The sequence below is a fragment of the Sceloporus occidentalis genome, unplaced genomic scaffold, assembly GCF_023333645.1.
Source record: "Sceloporus occidentalis isolate IW3139 unplaced genomic scaffold, rSceOcc1.0.p SCAF_1, whole genome shotgun sequence".
Lineage (NCBI taxonomy): Eukaryota > Metazoa > Chordata > Lepidosauria > Squamata > Phrynosomatidae > Sceloporus > Sceloporus occidentalis.
This window is the reverse complement of record NW_028316981.1, coordinates 138,119,700-138,141,960: the sequence shown is the minus strand read 5'-3', so window position 1 is coordinate 138,141,960 and position 22,261 is coordinate 138,119,700. Positions and strand designations below refer to the sequence as shown.

At 45.9% G+C, this 22,261-nt stretch overlaps 1 protein-coding gene across 13 annotated transcripts in view; it reads left to right on the top strand.

Moving 5' to 3' along the window:
* The window catches only part of LOC149322298 (RNA binding protein fox-1 homolog 3), a 545,247-nt gene extending 523,705 nt beyond the window's left edge, over nt 1-21,542 (top strand). For 7 of the 13 annotated variants that reach the window (XM_089538959.1, XM_089538969.1, XM_089538996.1 and 4 more), the window contains 7 exons: nt 102-194; nt 1,736-1,796; nt 2,815-2,868; nt 5,173-5,305; nt 6,864-6,903; nt 13,664-13,728; nt 19,951-21,542. In XM_089538959.1, coding sequence (XP_089395085.1) covers nt 102-194; nt 1,736-1,796; nt 2,815-2,868; nt 5,173-5,305; nt 6,864-6,903; nt 13,664-13,728; nt 19,951-20,269 — 765 coding nt within the window. In that variant the 3' untranslated portion in view covers nt 20,270-21,542. Of the gene's footprint in view, nt 1-101; nt 195-1,735; nt 1,797-2,814; nt 2,869-5,172; nt 5,306-6,863; nt 6,904-13,663; nt 13,729-17,114; nt 17,251-18,570 lie in introns of all 13 variants that reach the window. The other 6 variants (XM_089539023.1, XM_089539014.1, XM_089538978.1 and 3 more) reach the window with 5 other exon arrangements.
* The last annotated feature ends 719 nt before the right edge of the window (nt 21,543-22,261 follow it).

The window sequence follows — 22,261 nt, the reverse complement described above, 5'->3', positions numbered from 1 at the left end:
TCTTCTTCCTCCCTCTCCTCTTGCTGCTCTCTCTCTCTCTCTCTCTCTCTCTCTCTCTCTCTCTCTCTTTCTCCTTTTTCCTTTCTCTCCCCCACTCACAGGGTTTTGGGTTTGTAACTTTTGAAACTAGTGCAGATGCCGATCGGGCACGGGAGAAGCTGAACGGCACCATCGTAGAGGGACGCAAGATTGAGGTGTGAACAGGTGCACTGCCTGCTCTGCGTCGGGCCTAAGGAATCCCATTTGCCAATCCAGCACCACCATTATTTGAAAAAGCACACATACACACGCATACCCACACATCTGCCTCTGGGGCCTCATAGAAAAAGCAGGCGGGCGAGTGGATGTTGCATGCCCTGTGTTGTTGATTTCCATAGGTTGGAGGGGCCAGGGAAGGGAAGGATGCAGAGTAGAAGGGAAGGAAGACAGAATGTCTCCAGCAGGTCTGTTGGCAGGAATCAAGGAGGAGAGTCATAGAAGGAAGGAAGCATAAGCTTGTGAACTGAGTGGCGGGGGAAGTTGGGAGGCACATTGCCTCAAAATGGTGCAGTGAGGTGCCCCCATCTATTCAGTCCACAAGCTACCTATGGGCATTGTATAATATCCCCAAACCTTCCAGGCTTCCCAGATTAGAAGATTAAATTGAACCATCCCACATTTGAAAAATGCAAACTCCATTTCAGGGCTTCAGCACTCAATTTGCCACTTGATAAAAAAAAAAAATTGCTGTCCACAAAAGCTTATTTTTATTTATTTCCTTATATGCAGCCTTTCTCCCAGGTTGAGATTCAAGGCGGCTTCCAGAGATAGTATATTAGAAATGTTTACCATACAATTTAAAAACAATTAAAATCACTTATAAAACAACCAAATTATACCAAATACGCCAAATACAATTTATTAGTCTGTAAGGTACCATGAGGCTCTGATGTTATTGGTGCAGCAGACCAAAAGGACCCCCCCCCCCCCCGCTGCCCATAAACTTGCTTAGCTCTCAGTGAGTTTTCATTTAAAATATTCTTTTATGAGCAAAGAATTGAAGAGCTACAAACAATCAGTGTTTTGGTTGAGTTCTGGGAGAACTGTTGAACCCTTCTCATTCGCTCAGAGTTCTGTGCTAAATATGGTGCTCCTAGAACTGTATAGCTCTGGTTTACCAGGGTGGTGGGGAAAACAAGTACAGCAATGCTATGCTATTGACCCAGACATCCTGTTCTGCTGGAACTCCTGCCCTTTTGCTCTGTGTTCAGTTTCTGAGGTCTTTTCTGATGTGGTGTCATACCAACTGTCCAGTGAATGGTACTTGCACTGTGCATGAAGCCCAGGTAGGGCCCTGCATGTTAGCTGTGAACCTGTTGATACTGGGAATGGTGAATTTCAGGAATGTTTCTTTGTAAAGTTCCCAAAACTGGAAACCACAGCTTTCAACTTGCATCTGAACCTGTGCTATAGGAAGAGCTGTGGGTTGGAAGTCAAGATAGTGTTGGATGGGAGAAAGGGATCTAAGGCTTTAAAATGATCAGGCAAGGACTTCAGGCATTGGCTGGTATGGCACTGTAGGCAGGCTATGAGAATCCTGCCCATGGGAAAATCTGACCCAAATCCTTATTGGTATTTCTGAATCCTGAAATTTACCTTGAATCTCAAATCCCAGATACCCTCCCAAGGCAGAAGGATAATCTTTGAGCCAAAGGACTGCCAAGAACTCATTTTTTCTGCATTTTTCTCTTCCTAGGTCAACAATGCTACAGCACGAGTGATGACAAACAAAAAGGCAGCCAATCCCTACACAAATGGTAATGGACTAGGAATATGGAGGGAGGCAGGGTTGTCATTAGAGGGTGTGAGGAGTGCGTGCCACACCAGGTGACGCCCTAAGGGAAGTGACACCACTACCCCAAAACAACTGCCTTTGGGTAGAAATGGGCTGTTCCTTCACTTGTGTCCCTTGAAAATGCTGAAGAGATGGTGAGATCAGGGTGAGGCTCTATGGGAAGAGAAAAGAGACACCGCAGGGTTTTTTTAAATTAAATTGTTTTAAAATAACATTTTATTTTTTAAATAAAATTAATGTTTTAAAATTCTTTTAAATTTTTTTTTAAAAACATCACATCTCACTCTTAAGCCCCATAAAACTATATGTACATGTAAATACAATTAGGCTATGCATATGCTATTGTCATTTAAAGGTATCATTTTAATGTTGCTAGTTGTTATGTCACAACTGTTGCCATCACATTCCGTGATACAGGGGAATTATGATTTACGAGTAACATTAGTACAAAAAGCTTAAGGACTAAGGATTCTGTATGGTGTAATGTGGGAGGAGGTCAGTGGGGGGTGACACCATGAGTACCAGGTGACACCAACCTTAGTGACGCCACTTGCAAGAGGGCAATTGTGTGATCGGCCAGAGCTGGTAACTTCCAAGAGATGGGCAGGGCCTGTTAGATATGCTTGTTCTCTTTTGGGCAACCATGTCTAAAGATGGGGAATGGAGTCTCAGTAGATTCTGGTAACTGGATGATCTTCAGAAATGGAAAAACAAGCTGTGTGAGGTGGGGCTTGGCTTCTTGGTACTTTTCAAAGGGACCCATATAACAAAAATAGGCACTCCTCATCTTGCTTAAGAAAAGAACACAGTTTCCTCAGACTTCCATATTAAGTGAGCTTGCTACCCTCTCCCAGCAAGGGCCTCTTCTATCTCTCCAACTCCATTCCTCAAATTCTCAACCAGATTCCTCAGGAAGCAAGAGCACAGGATAGCCATGAATTAGGGTGATGTTTTCATATCTTTTTGTTCTTTTTCTCCAGGATGGAAGCTGAACCCTGTGGTGGGGACTGTGTATGGCCCAGAGTTCTATGCAGGTAATCTGTTAAGGATCTAGCAAGACCACTAATCTTCAGAGCAGGAATTAGCTCATTGAGGTTCCATAACATGCTGGCTATAAACAAAGCAAGAAAAAGAAATGAATGAACAAGGGTAGTATGGTGGTTAACACAGTAGACCAATACTTGGCAGACACAGATTCAAATCACTACTCAGTCTTGAGGCTCGCTTCAGTGATTTTAAGCCATTCACATGCTCTCTGCTTCACTCTCTCTCTCACTTTCTCTCTTAGTCAGATGGGCCAATAGTTCTGGTAAATAATGACACTATTCTGGGTCTGGATTTCACACCTGGCCAAACCTAACAGTTGTTCCTGCTCCCTAACCCATCCATTCCATAAATATACTGCAGTTTCATCTGCTCTTTTTCCCCATTAATGGAATCATTAACTGTGGTGTGGGCTGGGATTTTTGCCCTTCCCATAATCCCCTCCACAAACTCAACACCCTCACCTAATGTTTCTCTGCAGTACCCATGTTCTTGGTGTTGTTCCTGAATTGGTTGCTCCACAAAGAGACATACTAATGTTAATGGTGAGGTCTTGCTGCATGCCTCTTACCTAGCTCTGGTGGGAATGGGAGCTAGGTGGTACCATGAGGGGCAGATATAAAGGGAAAGGGAAGGGCGGAGGCTGAAAATGTTATGATTTTGGACTACAGCTCCCAGCAGTAGACTTTGCAAAGAGTACTATGGCATAGGAAAGACCATTAACCAACTGAAGGGGGACAACAATAGTTGTAAGTTAACAATGAAATGAACTGACAGAGACGTGTCTATTTATCAAAAAGTACCCATATGTATTATCTACATGGTTTTACATCCCATTGGCATTTTGCCAATTATGCTGCTTATCAGTCAAGCTTAACAGTTTGGAGACGTGGAATTATGTTATATTTGTAATGGTAGTCTGACAATGAACCATGAAGATTTCTGATGAAGACCAACCAAGGTCGAAACGGCCCTAAAAGTACTCTGGAGGTAGCCGTCCTACCTGGGAAGACTACTCAGCATATCTTCATGCTCTGTTGCTGCAAGCACCAAGGATAAATATTTCCCAAAGGGACTGAGGAGACTGGGTTGCTGCAGTTGAATATATGGATGTTGATTACCAAATACAACCACAGAGTTATATTATAGTACCACATATGTAAATATGATTACTCTAATGATTGGGATGTAAAACCATGTGGATAATATATATGGGTACTTTTTGATAAATAGACACGTCTCTGTCAGTTCATTTCATTGTTAACTTACAACTATTGTTGTCCCCCTTCAGTTGGTTAGCAGTATAATATAAGCCTGCTGCTTCTTGTTTGTATAGGAAAGACCATAGCAGAGCTTTCCCATGATCCCTCACCTGCTATGTTAACTTACCATGCCTTCTGACAGCTTCTGGGACCAATAGCCCCAAAAAGGTAATTTTTGGCCTTCCCTGCTTTCTTTCCACTCGGAGGCAAAGATGCTTTTTGACTGGTTATGGGCTATTGTGGAAGGGTCTTTAAATGGATAAATTTCCTTAATGAAGGCTATCAAACGATAAGAAAGTAATGTATGGAAGAGATACGTTGCAGTCTTGTTCATCGAAATGTTAACATTCATTGAGAATTTTAGAGAGATGAGGAAGATAATAAAATCATGAACTGAGGAATAGTGGTATAAGAAATGCTGAAGAACAGAACATAATGGAGAAAGTTGAATGAAGGAGGAATTGTACCGGGAGTCCTTTTCTTTGGGGGGGGGGGGGCGGGGGAGGATAGCTGGAAGAGAAAGTATTAAGATTCAGTAATCTATGTATGTAATAAGCCAGTCTTCTTTTTTGCTGTATATATATTGTAAAGAATATTTTAATGATTGAAACAAAATGGGGACCCATATTTTTAACTTCATTATGTTTCAGATGCTTTTAAATTAGGGGTTTTAATGGGAGTGCTTGTTTAATTATTTTTTTAAAAAAATCTTTTGCACTACAAATTGTTTTAGCTGTATATATTTTTTAAAATATATATTGTAAGCTATCTTGAGTATCAATATTGGGAAACTTAAGCAGACAAACAAACTGTTCTAAATCCTGGGGAAGAGTTGCGGTCAGATTCAGGCTGTCTGTCTGTCTGTCTGTCTGTCTGTCTATCTATCTATCTATCTATCTATCTGCTAGGGATTTTTTTTTCTTTTTCTAAAGACATCTTCTCTCCCATGCAGAAGAATGGATGGGTAAGCTAGATTTAGCATGCAAGCTGATTCCGTTAGTTTGCTCATGGGGGTTTCTCTCTCTGTCTTAGTGACAGGTTTCCCATATCCAGCCACAGGAACAGCAGTAGCCTACCGGGGGGCACACTTACGAGGCCGGGGGCGTACAGTCTACAACACGTTCCGGGCAGCTCCCCCACCTCCACCCATCCCCACTTATGGAGCGTGAGTATACAGCATGAACAGAGACATTTCCATGGGTTGGGAGCCCCACTTTAGGCATAGCCTCCTCTCTCCTTTTCCCTGGGTCCTAGCAGCAAACCTCAGGTGAGTCAAGGTGGCGGCCAGCCCAACTTGCTAAGTAATGAGTTGGGTGCTGTGTTCACCTACAACAGTAGTACCCAAACTTAGGTCCTCCGGGTATTTTGGACTTCAACTCCTAGAAGCCTCATCCAGCTTGATCAACGCTCAGGAATTTTGGAATCCAAAGTCTAAAACACATGGATGACCAAAGTTTGGAAACCACTGACCTAGAGCAAGGGTGGGAATCCTCTGGTATCACCCTTCATCATTGGCTGCGCCAGCAAAAGCTGCTCCCCAGCAACATCTGTGTCCAGCCACAAATGATCTGCCCTTGACCTAGAGGCACAAATCATGATCACCCTAAAACTTCTGTATGGGGCATGCTTGTATTGTTAGGATACCTGGTCACTATATCTGGATTTAAACAGCCTAAGGGCCTATTCATAGAAAAGCAAGATGCTCAGTAGCCAGGTACACCCAGAAGCTCTTATATTCTGCCACACTTAGCAGTTTTCTGTGGTCTTGTCCTTGTTGGTAAGGGCTGCTACACTGATATAATTTCTTTCATGTAGAAAAACATTTAAGTTTGTCATAAAATGTGCAAGGGTGTGTGTGTGTGTGTGTGTGTGTGTGTGTGATTTAAGTGACTATGCTGCTAGGTAGCTGAAGAAGTGCAGCAGGTGTGGCTGCCAGAACTGTGGGCCGACTACATCAAAGATGTTAATGTGGCAGCTTTACCCATCACCTTCACCTCACAACTGTGAAAGCATATTATATTTACTTCATCAAGAATCCTCAAATTCCATGGTCAACATGGCCTATTAATTCATGCAGAGATACTTTGCGCAAAATATTTATTTGCACTCTCTCAGCTTAAACTGGTGATTTTATATTTTGTGCAGCATAGAGTTGTTGTTTTTGGCAGTAACTTACACATGAGGATCAGCCAAGGCAGATGAACAAGAAAACATGACAAGAGGCCATGTGGGAGGGGAAAGAGAGCTGGGGTAGTCACCCTCCTTACGGACACTTTCTGTAGCCTCAAGCCATGAGGGTTAGGAACTTGTTTTTCTTTTCTTTTCTTCTCTTTTTCTCCTCAAGATTAAAATGAACCCAGAGCTGTCATAGTGCCCATGTGAATATTCAAGAACACAAATGTTCAACCCATCTGAAAGGAGCTGTGCCCAGCTTCCCCCAAGAGCATCTGCTCCTCCTTGGTCATCCCATTTGCCTGTCAGGCAGATCACCCCATCAAGCTTGATGACTAGCACATTTGCTTCTCTCCTGCTGTCAAAGCAGAGAAAGGCAATTAACAACCCTGAAAATGTGAGCTACAAATGTCCGCTAGGTGCCAGGGCTGGGACTACCCCTGGGGGGCGAGGATGCACTCACACAGAATGGACTTCAGATGTTTTGTACACATTTAAAGCTAGAAATCATTTTTATTTCCTTTATTGCTTTTTCTTTACTTCCTTTGCAGAGTGGTTTACCAAGACGGCTTCTACGGTGCTGAAATTTATGTAAGTCCATTTCTTTCATCTGCTCATGGAGACCTCCCTTGCTCATTTAAGCTCCAATTTAAACTACAAAGCACATCATTTGTGCCATTCCCCCCATGTGTGCTTGGAAAAGTTACCTTTTCACTTCCAGAATTCCCCAACCAGCATGGCCAGTGGCCCATGCTGCTAAATAGCCCCATGCCCTTGTGAGGAAGAGTGTTACAGATCTGTTCCAAGTGCCACCTGCTCACTTGGGGCCCAAGCAGACAGGCCAAAATAAAGCTGCTTCTGGTCTCTTTAAAGAGGTATGCTCTTTAAATGACACACGCATCTTAAGAAGCCAGAAGTTGCACCAAAGTCGCACCACAGTCCTTAAGACTCAAGCGTGGCTTTGGCACGGCTTCCAGCCTCTTAGGTCTCATGCATCATTTAAAGAGCATCTCTCCAAAGAGGCTTGAAGCAGCTTTATTTTGGCCTGTCTGTTTGGGCTCTTGGTTACATGATATGAGCAGGTGAACATTTTGCAAAGAAAGAAAGAAAGAAAGGCAAACAATATCCAGCCTAACCCCAAAGTGTTCCAAAAGAAAGTGTTCCAAAGGAAACTGCCAAAGTGACATCTGTACATCTTCCAAATTCTCCAGAATTTGAAAGATGAACATCAGGCAGCAAAAGAAATGCTTGAAAGCAAAGTTCTCCTTCCACAAGCTGAGGGGAAACCATCTTGAAAGTGTGTAAAATAGAAGAAGGGAGGTGGGTTGAGGCAGTGGTGCCTGCTGTGCAGGTGTGGCATGGTGAGTGCTTTACTTTCTTGCACATAGAATCATAGAATCATAGAGTTGGAAGAGACCACTAGGGCCATCCAGTCCAACCCCCTGCCATGCAGGAAATCCAAATCAAAGCATCCCTGACAGATGGCCATCCAGCCTCTGTTTAAAGACCTCCAAGGAAGGAGACTCTATCACCCTCCAAGGGAGTGCATTCCACTGTCGAACAGCCCTTACTGTCAGGAAGTTCCTCCTAATGTTCAGGTGGAATCTCTTTTCCTGTAGCTTGCATCCATTGTTCCGGGTTCTGTTCTCTGGAGCAGAAGAAAACAAGCTTGTTCCCTCCTCAATATGACATCCCTTCAAATATTTAAATAGCGCTATCATATCACCTCTTAACCTTCTTTTCTCCAGGCTAAACATCCCCAGCTCCCTAAGTCGTTCCTCATAGGACATGGTTTCCAGACCCATCACCATTTTTGTCACCCTCCTTTGGACACGCTCGTTTCTCAATGTCCTTTCTGAATTGTGGCACCCAGAACTGGACACAATATTCTAGGTGGGGCCTGACCAAAGCAGAATACAGTGGCACTATTACTTCTCTTGATCTAGACACTATACTTTTATTGATGCAGCCTAAAATTGCATTGGCCTTTTTAGCTGCCGCATCACACTGTTGACTCATGTTCAACTTGTGGTCTACTTGGACTCCTAGATCCCTTTCACACGTAGTTTCATTCAGCCAGGTGTGACCCATCCTATATTTGTGCATTTTATTTTTCCGCCCTAAGTGCAATACCTTACATTTCTCCGTGTTGAATTTCATTTTGTTAGCTGTGGCCCAGCTTTCTAGTCTATTCAGGTCATTTTGAATCTTGGTCCTGTCCTCTGGGGTATTAGCTATTCCTCCTAATTTGGTGTCATCTGCAAATTTGATAAGTATGCTCCCAATTCTGTCATCCAGGTCATTGATAAAGATGTTGAATAACACTGGGCCCAGGACAGAGCCCTGTGGAACCCCACTGGTCACTTCTCTCCAGGATGAAAAGGAGCCATTGTTGAGCACCCTTTGGGTTCGGCCGGTCAACCAGTTACAAATCCATGTAACAGTTGCCTTGTCTAGCCCACATTTTACAAGCTTGTATGCAAGAATGTCATGGGAAACCTTGTCAAAGGCCAAGATATACTATATCCACAGCATTCCCTTCATCTACCAAGCTGGTAATTTTATCAAAGAAAGAGATTAGATTTGTCTGGCATGACCTGTTTCTCTGAAACCCATGTTGAGTTTTTGTGATTATGGAATTGCCATCTAGATGTTCACAGACTCTTTGTTTAATTATCTGCTCTAGAATCTTTCCTGGGATTGATGTCAGACTAACTGGACGATAATTGTTGGGATCCTCTTTTTTCCCCTTTTTGAAGATGGGGACAACGTTTGCCCTCCTCCAGTCTGCTGGGACTTCTCCTGTTTTCCAGGAGTTTTCAAAGATTATTGCCAATGGCTCTGATATTACATTTGCCAGTTCTTTTAATATCCTTGGATGGAGTTCATCTGGTCCTGGAGACTTAAATTCATTTAGATTAACAAGGTGTTCCTCTACTATCTCTTTACTTATTCTGTGCTGAAATTCCCCTATTCTGTCCTCTGCTCCATTATCCTCAGGTTGAGCACCCTTTGCCTTTTTTGAGAAGACTGAGGCAAAGAAGGTGTTGAGTAATTCTGCCTTTTCTCTGTCCCCTGTTAACATTTTGCCATCCTCTCGACGCAGTGGCCCTACCATTTCCTTCTTCTTACTTTTGCTGCGGACATATCCAAAAAAACCCTTTTTGTTGTCTTTAACCTCTCTAGCAAGCCTGAGTTCATTCTGCGCTTTAGCTTTTCTGACTTTACCCCTACACATGCCTGCTATTTCTTTGAATTCCTTTTTCGTGATTTCCCCCTTTTTCCATTTCTTATACATGTTCCGTTTCAAACTCAGCTCAGTTGAAAGTTCGTTAGTCATCCATCCTGGTTTCTTGAGACTTCTCCCGTTTTTCTTTCTCACTGGAACTGTTTGAAATTGTGCCTTCAGTATCTCCCTTTTGAGAAATTCCCATCCATCCTGAACTCCTTTATCTTTTAGTACTTCTGACCATGGAATCCCCCTCAATACTTCTCTAAGTTTACTGAAATTCGCTCTCCTAAAGTCTAGAATGTGTGTTTGACTATGCCTGGCTTCTCCTTTCCACTGTATAACAAACTCCAGGAGAACATGGTCACTTCCACCTAATGATCCCACCACTTGCACCCCATTAACCAAGTCATCCTTGTTGGTTAGGATCAGATCTAAAATAGCTGACCCTCTTGTTGCCTCTTCCACCTTTTGGACAATGAAATTGTCTTCCAGGCAAGTGAGGAATTTGCTAGACCTTGAGGATTTTGCTGAATTTGACTTCCAGCAAATATCAGGATAGTTGAAGTCGCCCATCTCTCCTTTCTGAGTGTGTGGTCATCTGTTCTAGAAAGGTATCATCCAATTCCTCAGTCTGACTTGGGGGTCTGTAGTAGACTCCCACAATAATATCCTTGTTGTTTCCCTCCCCTTTAATTTTTATCCACATGCTCTCCACCTGGCTGCCAGTATTGATGTGCTGGATCTCTTCACTGGTGTAAATATCTCTGACATATAGTGCTATTCCTCCTCCTTTCCTGTTTGGCCTATTTCTCTTAAAAAGGTTATAGCCTTCTATTTCCACATTCCAATTATAAGACTCATCCCACCAGGTTTCGGTGATGCCTATTATATCATATTTGCTTTGTTGTACTAGGAGTTCGAGTTCATCTTGCTTATTTCCCATGCTCTATGCATTAGTGTAGAGACATTGCAGATCACGGGCCCCATTTACTTGCTGCTTGTGCAAGTTTTTTTGCCTCCAACTGTTGGGTCCTTGCACTTTTTTTCTTGTTTCCTCTATGTCAGTTTGACTTTTTTCACCATCCCTTTCACCTTCCTTAATATTGTCTCCCTCCCCCACGGAATTCAGTTTAAAGCTCTCCTGATCAAGTTCTTGAGACTGTTGGCAAAAACATTTCTTCCAACTGGCGTGAGATGCAACCCGTCTGTTGCAAGAAGTCCCTCCTCATGGAACCGCAGCCCATGATCAAAGAATCCAAATCCTTCTCGGCGGCACCATCTGCGAAGCCAGTTGTTCACATCCGCTATTTTCCTCTTACTTCCTGAACCGTGCCCTTCAACTGGCAGAAGAGACGAGATGACAACCTGTACATCCATTCCTTTCAGCTTCCTACAAAGCACCTCGTAATCCCTTTTGATGTTCTGAAGGCTGTGTCTTGCAGTATCATTAGTTCCCACGTGGACCAAAAGGAAGGGGTATTGGTCAGTAGGCTTAACCAGTCTTGTCAGCCTCTCTGTCACATCACGGATCTTTGCCCCTGGAAGACAACACACCTCTCGAGACATCTTGTCAGGCCTACAAATCACTGCTTCTGTACCCCTCAGCAAGGAGTCCCCCCACACTATGACCACACGCCTCCTACGAGGTTTAGCAGCGGCTGTTCCCTTGGGTGGGACGCTCAGGCTTGCCTGCTCTGTCCCTGAAGTCTGTCCATGCTGCTCTTCTTCATCCTCCTTGATAAGGGAAAGAGCTTTGAATTGATTCCCTAGCTGCAAGCTCCCCGAACAATCCCTTCTTGGCCTACTTCTCTGTGTGACATTCCTCCAGCTGTCTGCCTCCTGTGTATGTGAAGTGACCTCCTCCACCTTAGCATCTTCCTCTGTGTGGTACTCATCCAACATCGTTAGTTCTGTTGTGTCCAGGAAATCCTCTTGTTCCCTAATATGCTGAAGTGTAGCTACTCTGGACTCCAGCTGCTGCACTTTCTCCTCCAAGAGTGCTACCAACTTGCACTTGGTGCATGTGAAGTTCTCCACTTCTGTAGGCAAGAAGCCAAACATCCCACAAGAGTTGCAGGTGACTGCGGCAGATCCCTCGTTGTCCATACTGCAAGGTCTTTAGTAATGACTATAACAGGACTGTGGGGTTCCTCTTTAAAAAATTATCTGGTAAAAGCCAACGTTAAGGCCCCTGATGACTTGGCCTTTTTCACCAGTCTGTGGAAGCGAGTTCAGTCTACTGGGAATAAACTTTAAAGGAATGTCCTGGCTGCTATCTTATACTAAAGGCAAGGTTCTGTTTCAATATCTGATTCTAACCCGATGCCACTTGAGTAGAGTTGTTGAGGTAAAGAAAATTAAAATTCTGGAAGGTGTTATATAAAGCTAGTCTGCTAGCTCCGCCCCTTGTGACTCACAGATGTGACTCACAGAAGCTCCGCCCCTTCAGCAACAAGCACACGGTCTCAAAATGGCTGCCCAGCAGCTCCTCTCCTTCTCTCTGGCCAGACTGTTCTGGAAGGCTCTGGAAGGTGTTATATAAAGCTAGTCTGCTAGCTCCGCCCCCTTGTGACTCACAGATGTGACTCACAGAAGCTCCGCCCCTTCAGCAACAAGCACACGGTCTCAAAATGGCTGCCCAGCAGCTCCTCTCCTTCTCTCTCTGGCCAGACTGTTCTGGAAGGCTCTGGAAGGTGTTATATAAAGCTAGTCTGCTAGCTCCGCCCCCTTGTGACTCACAGATGTGACTCACAGAAGCTCCGCCCCTTCAGCAACAAGCACACGGTCTCAAAATGGCTGCCCAGCAGCTCCTCTCCTTCTCTCTCTGGCCAGACTGTTCTGGAAGGCTCTGGAAGGTGTTATATAAAGCTAGTCTGCTAGCTCCGCCCCCTTGTGACTCACAGATGTGACTCACAGAAGCTCCGCCCCTTCAACAACAAGCACACGGTCTCAAAATGGCTGCCCAACAGCTCCTCTCCTTCTCCTCTCTCTGGCCTAGGGTTGCCATAACTCAGGACCTCCAAACCAGGAAAAGTGTAGGACAAAATTATGAAATGTAGGACACTTTTTTTTTTAATGGAGCCTCCATTTTAAAAAAAAAAGTGTCCTACATTTCATAATGCAATCACTGGTGGCCCCACACGCTCCTTCCCGGCCTCTGCGGAGGCCTCGGTCTCCTCGGAGACCGGGAAAGAGGGCGCAGGGCCGCTGGCGATCGCCAGGGCCTGCCCTCCTTCTCAGTCTCCGAGGAGACCGGGAAAGAGGGCGCGGAGCCGCTGGCGATCGCCAGGGCCTGCCCTCCTTCTCGGTCTCCTCGGAGGCCGGGAAAGAGGGCGCGGGGCCGCTGGCGATCACCAGGGCCTGCCCTCCTTCTCAGCCTCCGAGGAGACCGAGAAGGAGGGCGCGGGGCCGCAGAGAGGCGGGGAGGGTGGTGCGGCCGCGCACAGGAGGCGCCGCCTCCCCCTTCGCCTCCTCCGCCCAAGGCCTCGCTGTTCTCCTCTTCCTCCGCGCAGCCATGCGAGGTGGAAGAGGAGGAGGGCAGCAAGGCCCCACGGGTTGCAGCGCAACCCCGCTGCAACTAGGCTTTTCCCGGTTTTTGGCAGCACCTGTGACGTGAGTGGGCAGGTGCCGCCAAAACCGGGAAAAGCCCGGTTGCAGCCGGGTTATGGCAACCCTACTCTGGCCGGACATGTTCCTGCAAAGGGCAGGATCTATTTCCTGGTCCAATGTCAGCATGCTGTATTACAGCAGCATTTCCCCTCCATATTTAAAATGCTGTGGGCAATATTTCAGGCAGGCGCTGTCGGATTTATCAGAGGCGACATCTCATTAGCACTGCCACCCGCTGGGGAGGTGACATTCTCTCCTCAGCATGTTTAATTTTTTGCAGGTTAATGTTAGCGAGACCCCTGGGGAATGCTAATGAGACTGGTGTTGGACTACTCTTGTGGGTGGTGGGTACATGCCTCCCTCCTGGGCTTGCTTAGCACCTAGTATGCCCCATTTCTGTTCAAAGAACCAGCCTCCTGACACAAAGAGGTGCCTACTTCCCCTAAGCACGTGCTCAGGCAGATGGTCACAGCCCTCATCCTAAAGCCTGGTCTCTCCTCTTTGCTCTAGGGGGGTTATGCAGCCTACAGATATGCTCAGCCTGCGGCAGCAGCAGCAGCAGCTTACAGTGACAGGTAAGCAAATTTACCTTTCATTGAAAATGATGTTGCTGATCATGACTTGATTTGCCTTCCAGTACTGTCAGATTTCTACCTCCTCCTCCCGAATCAAACAAGAAGGCAGCAGTCAGAACCAAACCAAATCAAACTGCATAGAGACTACATGGCTGGGAAACCTATAACATAATGCAATATAACGTTACAAAATATAACAAAAATTGTTGGAAGATAAAGTCATTCAGTATTTCAAATAATATTTTTTAAGAAGACAATTAATTAATGGCCCTTTATTGATGGAATTTAATGTTCAGTTACACCTGGCAAGTTTTTCTCACAATTAGCAGTGCAACAGGAAGTTTACATAGGAAGATATAATAAAACAGGATATAACCTAGATGCCCTGTTCTTTCAGTTTATTTGGTTGACAATTTCACATTATGTTTTTGCAATACATTGATTATTCCTTGCAAGGTTTGTATGCTTGACATTCATACCTTGTATCTTATTCATGTTTTGTATTCTGTTAGATGCTTAGTGGTCTTGATATTGAGTTCATCCATTTCTTTCTATAATTATGTTTTGTAATTATTATCAATTCATGGTATACATTGTACAGTCCTGTGCTTTCTAAGCATGTTGGTTTGGCTTGGTTCCTTCTTCTCTTAGGCCCAGTGATGAAGAACAGATGAGCCCCTATATTAAGGCAATCCTGACAGGTGACTTCTAGGTAATCAGGAAGGTGGAACATTATTACAATTAGCAAGCCAGCAAGCACCATTTCCCATTCCTGCAAACCTGTGAAGGGGGCCATTGACAATAATGGCCAAGTAAGGGTGGCGGGGATGCAAAAAAGCATCCAGGCTCCAGGATTTTGGCACCAATAGGACACTGTTAGCAATTCATACACATTCTATAGAGAGCATATGCCATGATTCCCTGCCTCTTACTGCATACTTGCTCCAGTTCATCATGGAAATCAACATCACATCTTCCCCCATTGTACATCTACTGGATTTTTGTCTTCTACATGGATATATCTCACTACCTAACGATCTGAAGCCATGATGTGCAAAGGGAATCAAACATTCCCTCTCGCATGGCATATGTGTCTTAAAAGAACCCCACTCCATGATTCTGTTGTACTTCAGATCAACTTAATGATTACCATGATGACCAATAGTGCTTTCTTGGGAAGCTGGTGAAAACATTTGGACTTAATCATCCACTTAACCCTTGTACTACCTTATTTCCTTTTTAAAAGAATTTGATTAGAATGCCACTTGATTGCTTGAGCTAATTTATCATTAGATAAGAAGGAAAACCCCTGGAGATCATTTTTGCATGTGCACACACATACAGAGCGAGTGATACAATATTTCCCCCCTCTGTATCATCCCGTGGAGCAGAAGTGTGTGTTTAGCTATTCTGTTTTGTCCAAAATGTACAGATATTTTTGTCAAATAGATTGTCTATGAGAAGCATAGCTGTAACACTGATTGGGAGATTGAGCTGTGAACTAAGGGTCAAATCCTCTTTCAACCATGAATGCAAAGAGGTCACCTCAGATGAACCCCAGTTCTTTCAGCCTCCGCCTTCCCATCTGTAATATGGGGTGATAATACTAGTCTACCTTATAGAGCTGTTGAAGGATTACTGAGATAATGTATGTGAAGGAGTCTGAACACTTATGAAAATCACTCTATAAATACTAAGTATTCTTATTATAAAATCCCCTGAGGGTTCACTGCTTAAGATTTTAGCTATTGAATATCAGTATTAAGTTATAACTCCATTCTTCTCTAGGAGTATTGGCCTTAGAGTCTCTGAAATTCAGTTCTTTGTTCATTCTTTCTCTCTCAAAATCCTCTTATAATTTCCTTCACATTTCCAATACTGACAAAGGATCTGTCCCTTCCCTTCCCATTTCCCAAATCCAGCCACAAAGCTAGTCATTCTCTAGCTCCTTCATACTAGTTCTGTTCAGCCTGACTTCCTTCTCTGTCCAGCTACCATCCTACACTTCTAACTGCCCTTCATCCTCTCTTGAGTCAGATAAATACTGATTGAACACTGCCATAAACCTCATCAAGTGTGCAACCCCACTAGGAGCTGGCCTGATTTTTCTAATAGATAGATTTGGAGGGCCTCTTTCCAACCTTTCTCCATCTCTGTGCATCAGTGTCTCTCCTCTGTCCTCACTAAGGAAAAGACAGGCACTTATTTAATTGTCATTCCTACTGCCATTGGGTTTCAGGGATGATGGGTCTGTCTTGCACTCTCCACTATCACAAACCAACCCTTCCAGTGCCACCTCAGTGTTTTAAAATACATAAAAGTGTAGAGTTGGAAGGAATTGCAAGGGCCAGGGGGGTTGGACTGAATGGCCCTTGTGGTCTCTTCCAACTCTATGATTCTATGATTTAGTCCAACCCCCTGCCATTGCAGGAATCCATTGCAGTAAAGCATCCCTGACAGATTGCCATCCAATCTCTGCTTAAAAACCTCTAACAAAGGCAGGTTGTTCCATTGCTGAACAGCTCTTACTGTCAGGAAGTTCTTCCAAACATTTAATGGAACTGCATCTTGGCCATGTAACATGCCATTCTGAGACCTTTAAGAACTGCTTCCCATTAAAAGTGAACACTACTCAGTGAGAAGTACCAATGCTTCACTTGATTTTAAGACTGCTCTTTATGTTCACAATGGATTGAATCCTGTTGTTGACGTATATTGAATGTAAACCTGATTATCTCAGTGTATATACTTTCGTGGCCGTTGTAGGAAGAGGTATCATGTAGCTCTTTCTGCAATGTCCCTCTCCTCCCCACTCTTGCTATGCTCTGTCACCCTCTCTCTGCTCCTGCCAGTGCCCTGATTTGATTTTAAGACTGTTCTTTAGGTTCACAATGGAACATATCCTGTTGATGACCTAAAGAGTGGCCTTAAAATCAAATCAGAGCATTGGTGTAATCCTGATTATGTCAGTGCATGTACTTTGCTGACAATCACAGGAGTAGGTATTGAGTACCTCCTTCTCCAATGCCCCTCTCTTCCCAGCTGTGCAACAACAGCTGGGGATTACCTGGCCCAGCTCCATCCCTCTGACCACTAATCAGCTGGGTGAAGTGCCTCTTAACATATTCTGGCTACCATGAACATCATCTTTAAAAGAATCACCTTTAAGTCACCACCAGGGTTCTAGCTCTATCATATTAATTGCTGACACATCTGGCCATTTTAAGGAAGTCTGAATCTTGAAGTGATCTCAGAGAGGGGTGTAGTTGCAGGGATAAATGTTTGATCGTGGGATATTCAGAAAATCTTGCAATTTTTGTGATGCATATCATAACTTTAAAAGATACTATGTCTGGGGCCTGATTCATGATTTTTTGAACATTTAGGGTTGGCAACTCTGCGATCCCCCAGTTTCTAACGCTGCCCCCTGTGTTCGCTCCTAGTTATGGCAGAGTTTATGCAGCTGCAGATCCTTACCACCACACCATTGGCCCTGCTGCCACCTACAGCATTGGCACCATGGTAAGAAAACCTAGCCCTGCTGCCACCTCTTGCGAGTGGGCCATCTGGGGAGCATGCCATGTTGGGGCTGGGCTGCCCACATAGGGTGAAGGGGCAGAGGAAGCAGGTGTGTTGGGATGCCTCTGGGAGTACCTACATACTCACAAATAAGCTCCAGTCTTGTTGTCAGTCCCTCCACAGAGATAGAAAATGTAAGGAAGCTCCCAAGAGAGAACACTCACACTTACACACACACACGCACAGTCCTGGCACAGATCCTGTTGTCTTCATAACCAGTGGAGGCACAGATATTTGCCTGCTGGCACCTGTGGCTATTATGAGGCTTCCTAAATGTTAGCCAATCTGCCATGAAACAGAAGTCAGGTTTTCCTGCAAATCCAATGCCCTGGTTCCACAGATAGTGATTCAGAGCAAGTAATAGCTTGTTCAGGATGTAAGTAACCATTTGCTCCGGAATCATTTTTCAAGGAGCAAGGCAGAGAATTGGTGTGAGACAAAGAGCACATCCCTGTGCAGGCAGACAACACTTTGCCATTTCCTGCTCTTGCACACACATCCACACTTTTTATGGGGATGCCCCTTTGTAATCAGCTTTATGTACTGCATCAAAAATGAGAAACATCAAAGTCAACCTGCGATAACATTTGCCATTTACAAGTCTTCCCTAACAACCAGTCACTAACCCACCTGTGGATGTCAGAGCCTTCTCGGAGATAAAACAGAAAATGCTCTAGAGCAGGGATGGAGAACCTTTGACCCAACAGTTGTTGTTGTAATTCCACCTCCGATCACCCCTCAGCTTTGACTGGCTATGGGATGATGGGAATTAGAGTTAAACAACATCTGGAGGACCAAACTTCACCCACCCCTGGCCTGTGGCAGCCAATCTACAGGCTTATGGAACTGAGTTCATCCATCAGCTGTTGGGCAGAAAAGGCCAAAAGAAGGATTCTGGGCCAGATATGAGCATGGAGGGGGGACGTTTCTGTAGGAGCCATCTTTCTTCCTGGAATGGCCCATACAAAACAGACCCCTACTTCAAAAGCCCTGTTTTCTTCTCCTAATGAGTTCTTTTGTTTGAAAATGGACATCAGCTTTCTCCATCTCCCATTATTTGGACTTCCTTTGAGTCCAGGCCCAAAGCATCACTGCATGCTGGGAATGGTGTCCACCACCACTACTGGCCACCTCCACAAAACAAGGCCTCTGCCAGCCTCGGCGGTCTGGAGAGACCACCACATGGGCTGAAGTAACGGGGCAGGGATGGGCTGTGCCTCTCCTTTATACTGATTGGCTTTTTCTCCGTCTTTGATGTTGCAGGCTAGTCTATACCGAGGAGGGTACAGCCGCTTCACTCCCTACTAGCAAGACAGACCCAGCCCCTCCTCACAGTAGTAACACTGACTGCTCCTTAGAAACCAAACCAAAATCAAATGGACATATGGGCCCCTGCCCCACGCTGCTGGCCCTCGGCAGCCAAAACCCACTTTATTTCTTTACCTCAAGCCGCCTCTCATATCTTACACCCCACTTGTCTCTGGTTGTGTACAGCCAAGTTTATTTTCATTTTGCAAAACCACCAGCCTGGGGATAGGGGACTGGTGCCTGCTTTCACCAGACAAAAGCAAACAAACAAACCACCAGCAAGCAGAACCTCAAGGAGAGCCTCTTGCTTCCCTCAGAGGCCACCCAGCTTCCAAGCTCTCAGTTCTATGAGTTCCCAATTCCCAGGCTCCAAGTTTTGGGGCACCTCTTTAATTTGGGCTAGACCCTCAAAGGCATCCCGCTTTGTGCCATGGGTGTTCAGGTCTAACACAACTAAGGGAAAGGGTACTGTTAAAGAGAACTCAGGATTTCGTCCCTCTCACCATAAACTGTCCGTTTTCTTCACCCGCATGGGAGATCTGTGCCAGCAGCGCTGGGTGGGCTGGGTGCTAGGCTTTTCTGGAATACTAATAGGCCCAGGCTTGCTAACCCTAACCCTTTATTACCATGCTTAGATATACTCAGCCTTCAAAGGAGGACCTTCCTTCCTCTTTCCCTGGGCATGGAAATCTCTGCTTCTCCACTCTGCCCCCACCACAGGGCTTTCTAGAGGGTTGGATTGTGCATTGAGCTGAATTGGGCAGGGGCTGGATTCTCAGTTCTCAATTCAGCTTCAGCAGGAATGTATTGTAAGGAGGAAAGGTAATGGGCCTTCTGCCAGGTTGGCATCTGCCCACACAGTCCCCTCTGGGACCCTCCAGGCTCCACAAGACTCCCCTTCTGCCCATTAGCAAATAGATATGAAGATATGAATGAGTTGGCCAGGAGCAGCCCTAGAGGGGCTGAATGATCCCAGCTCCTTCATCTATATGGAGACCCCAAGTGCAGCCAGAAGGCGGGCAGCCTCTTACCTCTATTTGCTGTGCAGAGCCACCTTGTAGATATATCCAGAAGGGACATGAAAGAGGAAAGCATTTGTGAAGAGACAAGAACAGGGTGCGGAGGGCGGGTGGGCAATGGTGAAGGAGGCTGGGGACTGGGTGCCAGTGCCCCCACTTCCCAGGTCAAATGTTTTAGGCCCGCGACCCACCTGGGGCCAAAAAGCCCTCCTTCCACTCTTCCTGCTGCCCCATTCTTTCCCACCCCCACCCCACCCCCAGGCTAGTGCCTGCAGGTTTCTCCATAGAACGTTCTGCCTTTTGTTTTCTGTTGTAGTGAAACCTTCAGCTGTTTCCTTCTGGGACCAGGAAGGGCACAAAAAAAATTTTTTAAAGCAAAGCAACAAAACAATTACAAAACTAAACAAGCCAAGCGACTGAGTGAAAGCCCCCTTCTGTCCACACATGCGCCCCCCCAAAGGGAAAGGCTAACCGGAGCGCAACCAACCACCGACCGACCCACCCATCGGACAGACAGGACGGCAGCCACCCACAGACTCTGCAAAGCCGTCTGCACCCAGGAGACCCATCGTGCCCTGTTCCCTTGCCCCCCTCCTCCACTGCAGACCACGGGGCCAGGAGGACAAGCACTCTGACACATGGACTGGACTCTGCAGGCCCTGGGGCATCACGTCTTCCTTCCAAGCCCTCCTGGAGAAGAACTGCGGTCACACCTCTACCGCAGACCAACGCCACGAGCGCACCTGCAGGGCTAGCAATCCTGCTTTTTGCTTCCCGGAACCTCTTCCTGCTTTTTGTGCTTTGTTGGTTCATCCATTTGTCAAATTGGCCTTGGGGGTTCCCGAGCCGGGCCAGAGCAGGGGCTTTTGGGGTATAGCTAGCTTATCCCAGTGGGTGGGAATCTCGGGTTTTAGAGGGGGTTTTCTTTAAAGAGATTGCACTTTCCCCTCCCCCTGAGGACCCCAGATTCCACCAGCCCCCTTGGGGTCATACCCTCAACCACCACCCTCCCCAGCCCCCACTCGCACACTCATCCCTTGACCATCCCCATAGCAGGCCTGGCTGATCTCTGTGGCTCTCCTGAGAGCTGGGATTTCCTGAGATAAACCCTGCCTTCTCAAACATGAGGCCCTAGAAACGAGGGCCAAATGGGCACCACACACCCCTTTGATATGGTAAAGGTAGTGGAGGTGGTGGAAGAGGAAGAGAATCAGGAGCTGTTGTCCCCACTGCCTGGGTGCCTGGGGCAAGCACATTCCTTAAGGACTGCAGGGCCAAATAAGTGACAGGACATCACATTCCCCCCTGGCAGCAGCTGGGGTAGGGAGTGGTGGGGGAGCAGTCTGCGCACCAAGGTAATTGAGAGAGAAGAACTGTTCTGCTGCACAAACAGAGGAAATGTTTGCAAACCCTAGAGGCTGCTTTTGCAACGGGGCATTTCCCCATTGCCCTCATTTTCTCCCTGCCACAACCAATGGTGTGAGTAGTGCGCATCATGCAGCCTGCCTTCCTCTGCCACATACCACCCTGGAGCCAGATGGACTCAGGGCATCCCCTCCTTGCCCCCCCACACCTCTGCCACCCCTGACCCTGACCCCACCTGGGCTTAGTCATCTCATGAAACCTCACTTTCTATTCAGCATTGAAGCTCCTGACACGCCAGCAACCAGATGATCCTCCTTTTCTATTCCTGTTGTACATAGCCCCCCCTTTACCTCTCCTGCCCCCCCCCCCCTTGTACAAAGCTCCTCTTCCTCCCATTTGCTGCCCTCTCTCCCACCCTGGGAGCATCAGCCACCCGCCCCATTCTGTATGCTTCTAAGGTGTGAACATTCAAATAAACAGTATTATTTATTGATTATTATAATTATTACTATTATTATTATTAAGATTATTAATAAAGGTTTCTTTCTTCAACCAGGATGGCTCAAGATTTTATTGAGGGACTGGGTAAATATTATGAATGGTGCACATAGGCGGGCACCAAGGAATTGGCACTGGAGATGAATGATTGGTAGCAGGGGAGCTCTTAGTTTCTCAGAGACAGGCATTATGCCGAACCAAGGCTGGGAATGGAAGAACACAAGGAGTGAGGGAAACTTGGGAGGCCTTTTCCCACTACCCAGTTACATTACAATTATTTCACTTTAACTGCCATGGTTCCATCCTGTGGAATCGGGATCTGCAGTTCAAGGGGGAGCCTTCTGAATCCTCAGCCAGGGAGTTCCCCTGGTGCCTCTGACCAAACTACAGATTCCAGGATTCCATGGAATGCGGTCATGGCAGTTGAACGAGAATCACAGTGCTCTAATTCCCACTCACTCACCCACCTACTGTGGAACAACTAAAGTCTGAGGTTTCCCACTGAGCCTAAGGCATTCCAGGATGTGAAAAACTCTGTGCATAAAGGAAAACTTATATACAAGCAGTCCAAGAGGCATTCATCCTTTTTCTCCATTGCTTGCCCAACTACACAGCCTGTGCTGCTCTTCAGTATACAGAAAGCAGGCTGTCTGCCATGTATGCTGGCTCATCAGTGGCTGTGTAAATTGCTTGTGCTTTTGCTGCCTGTGTCTGCAAACACATGTCGTGTTTAGTGGACTCTGACCTCAGAAACCAAGACTGAG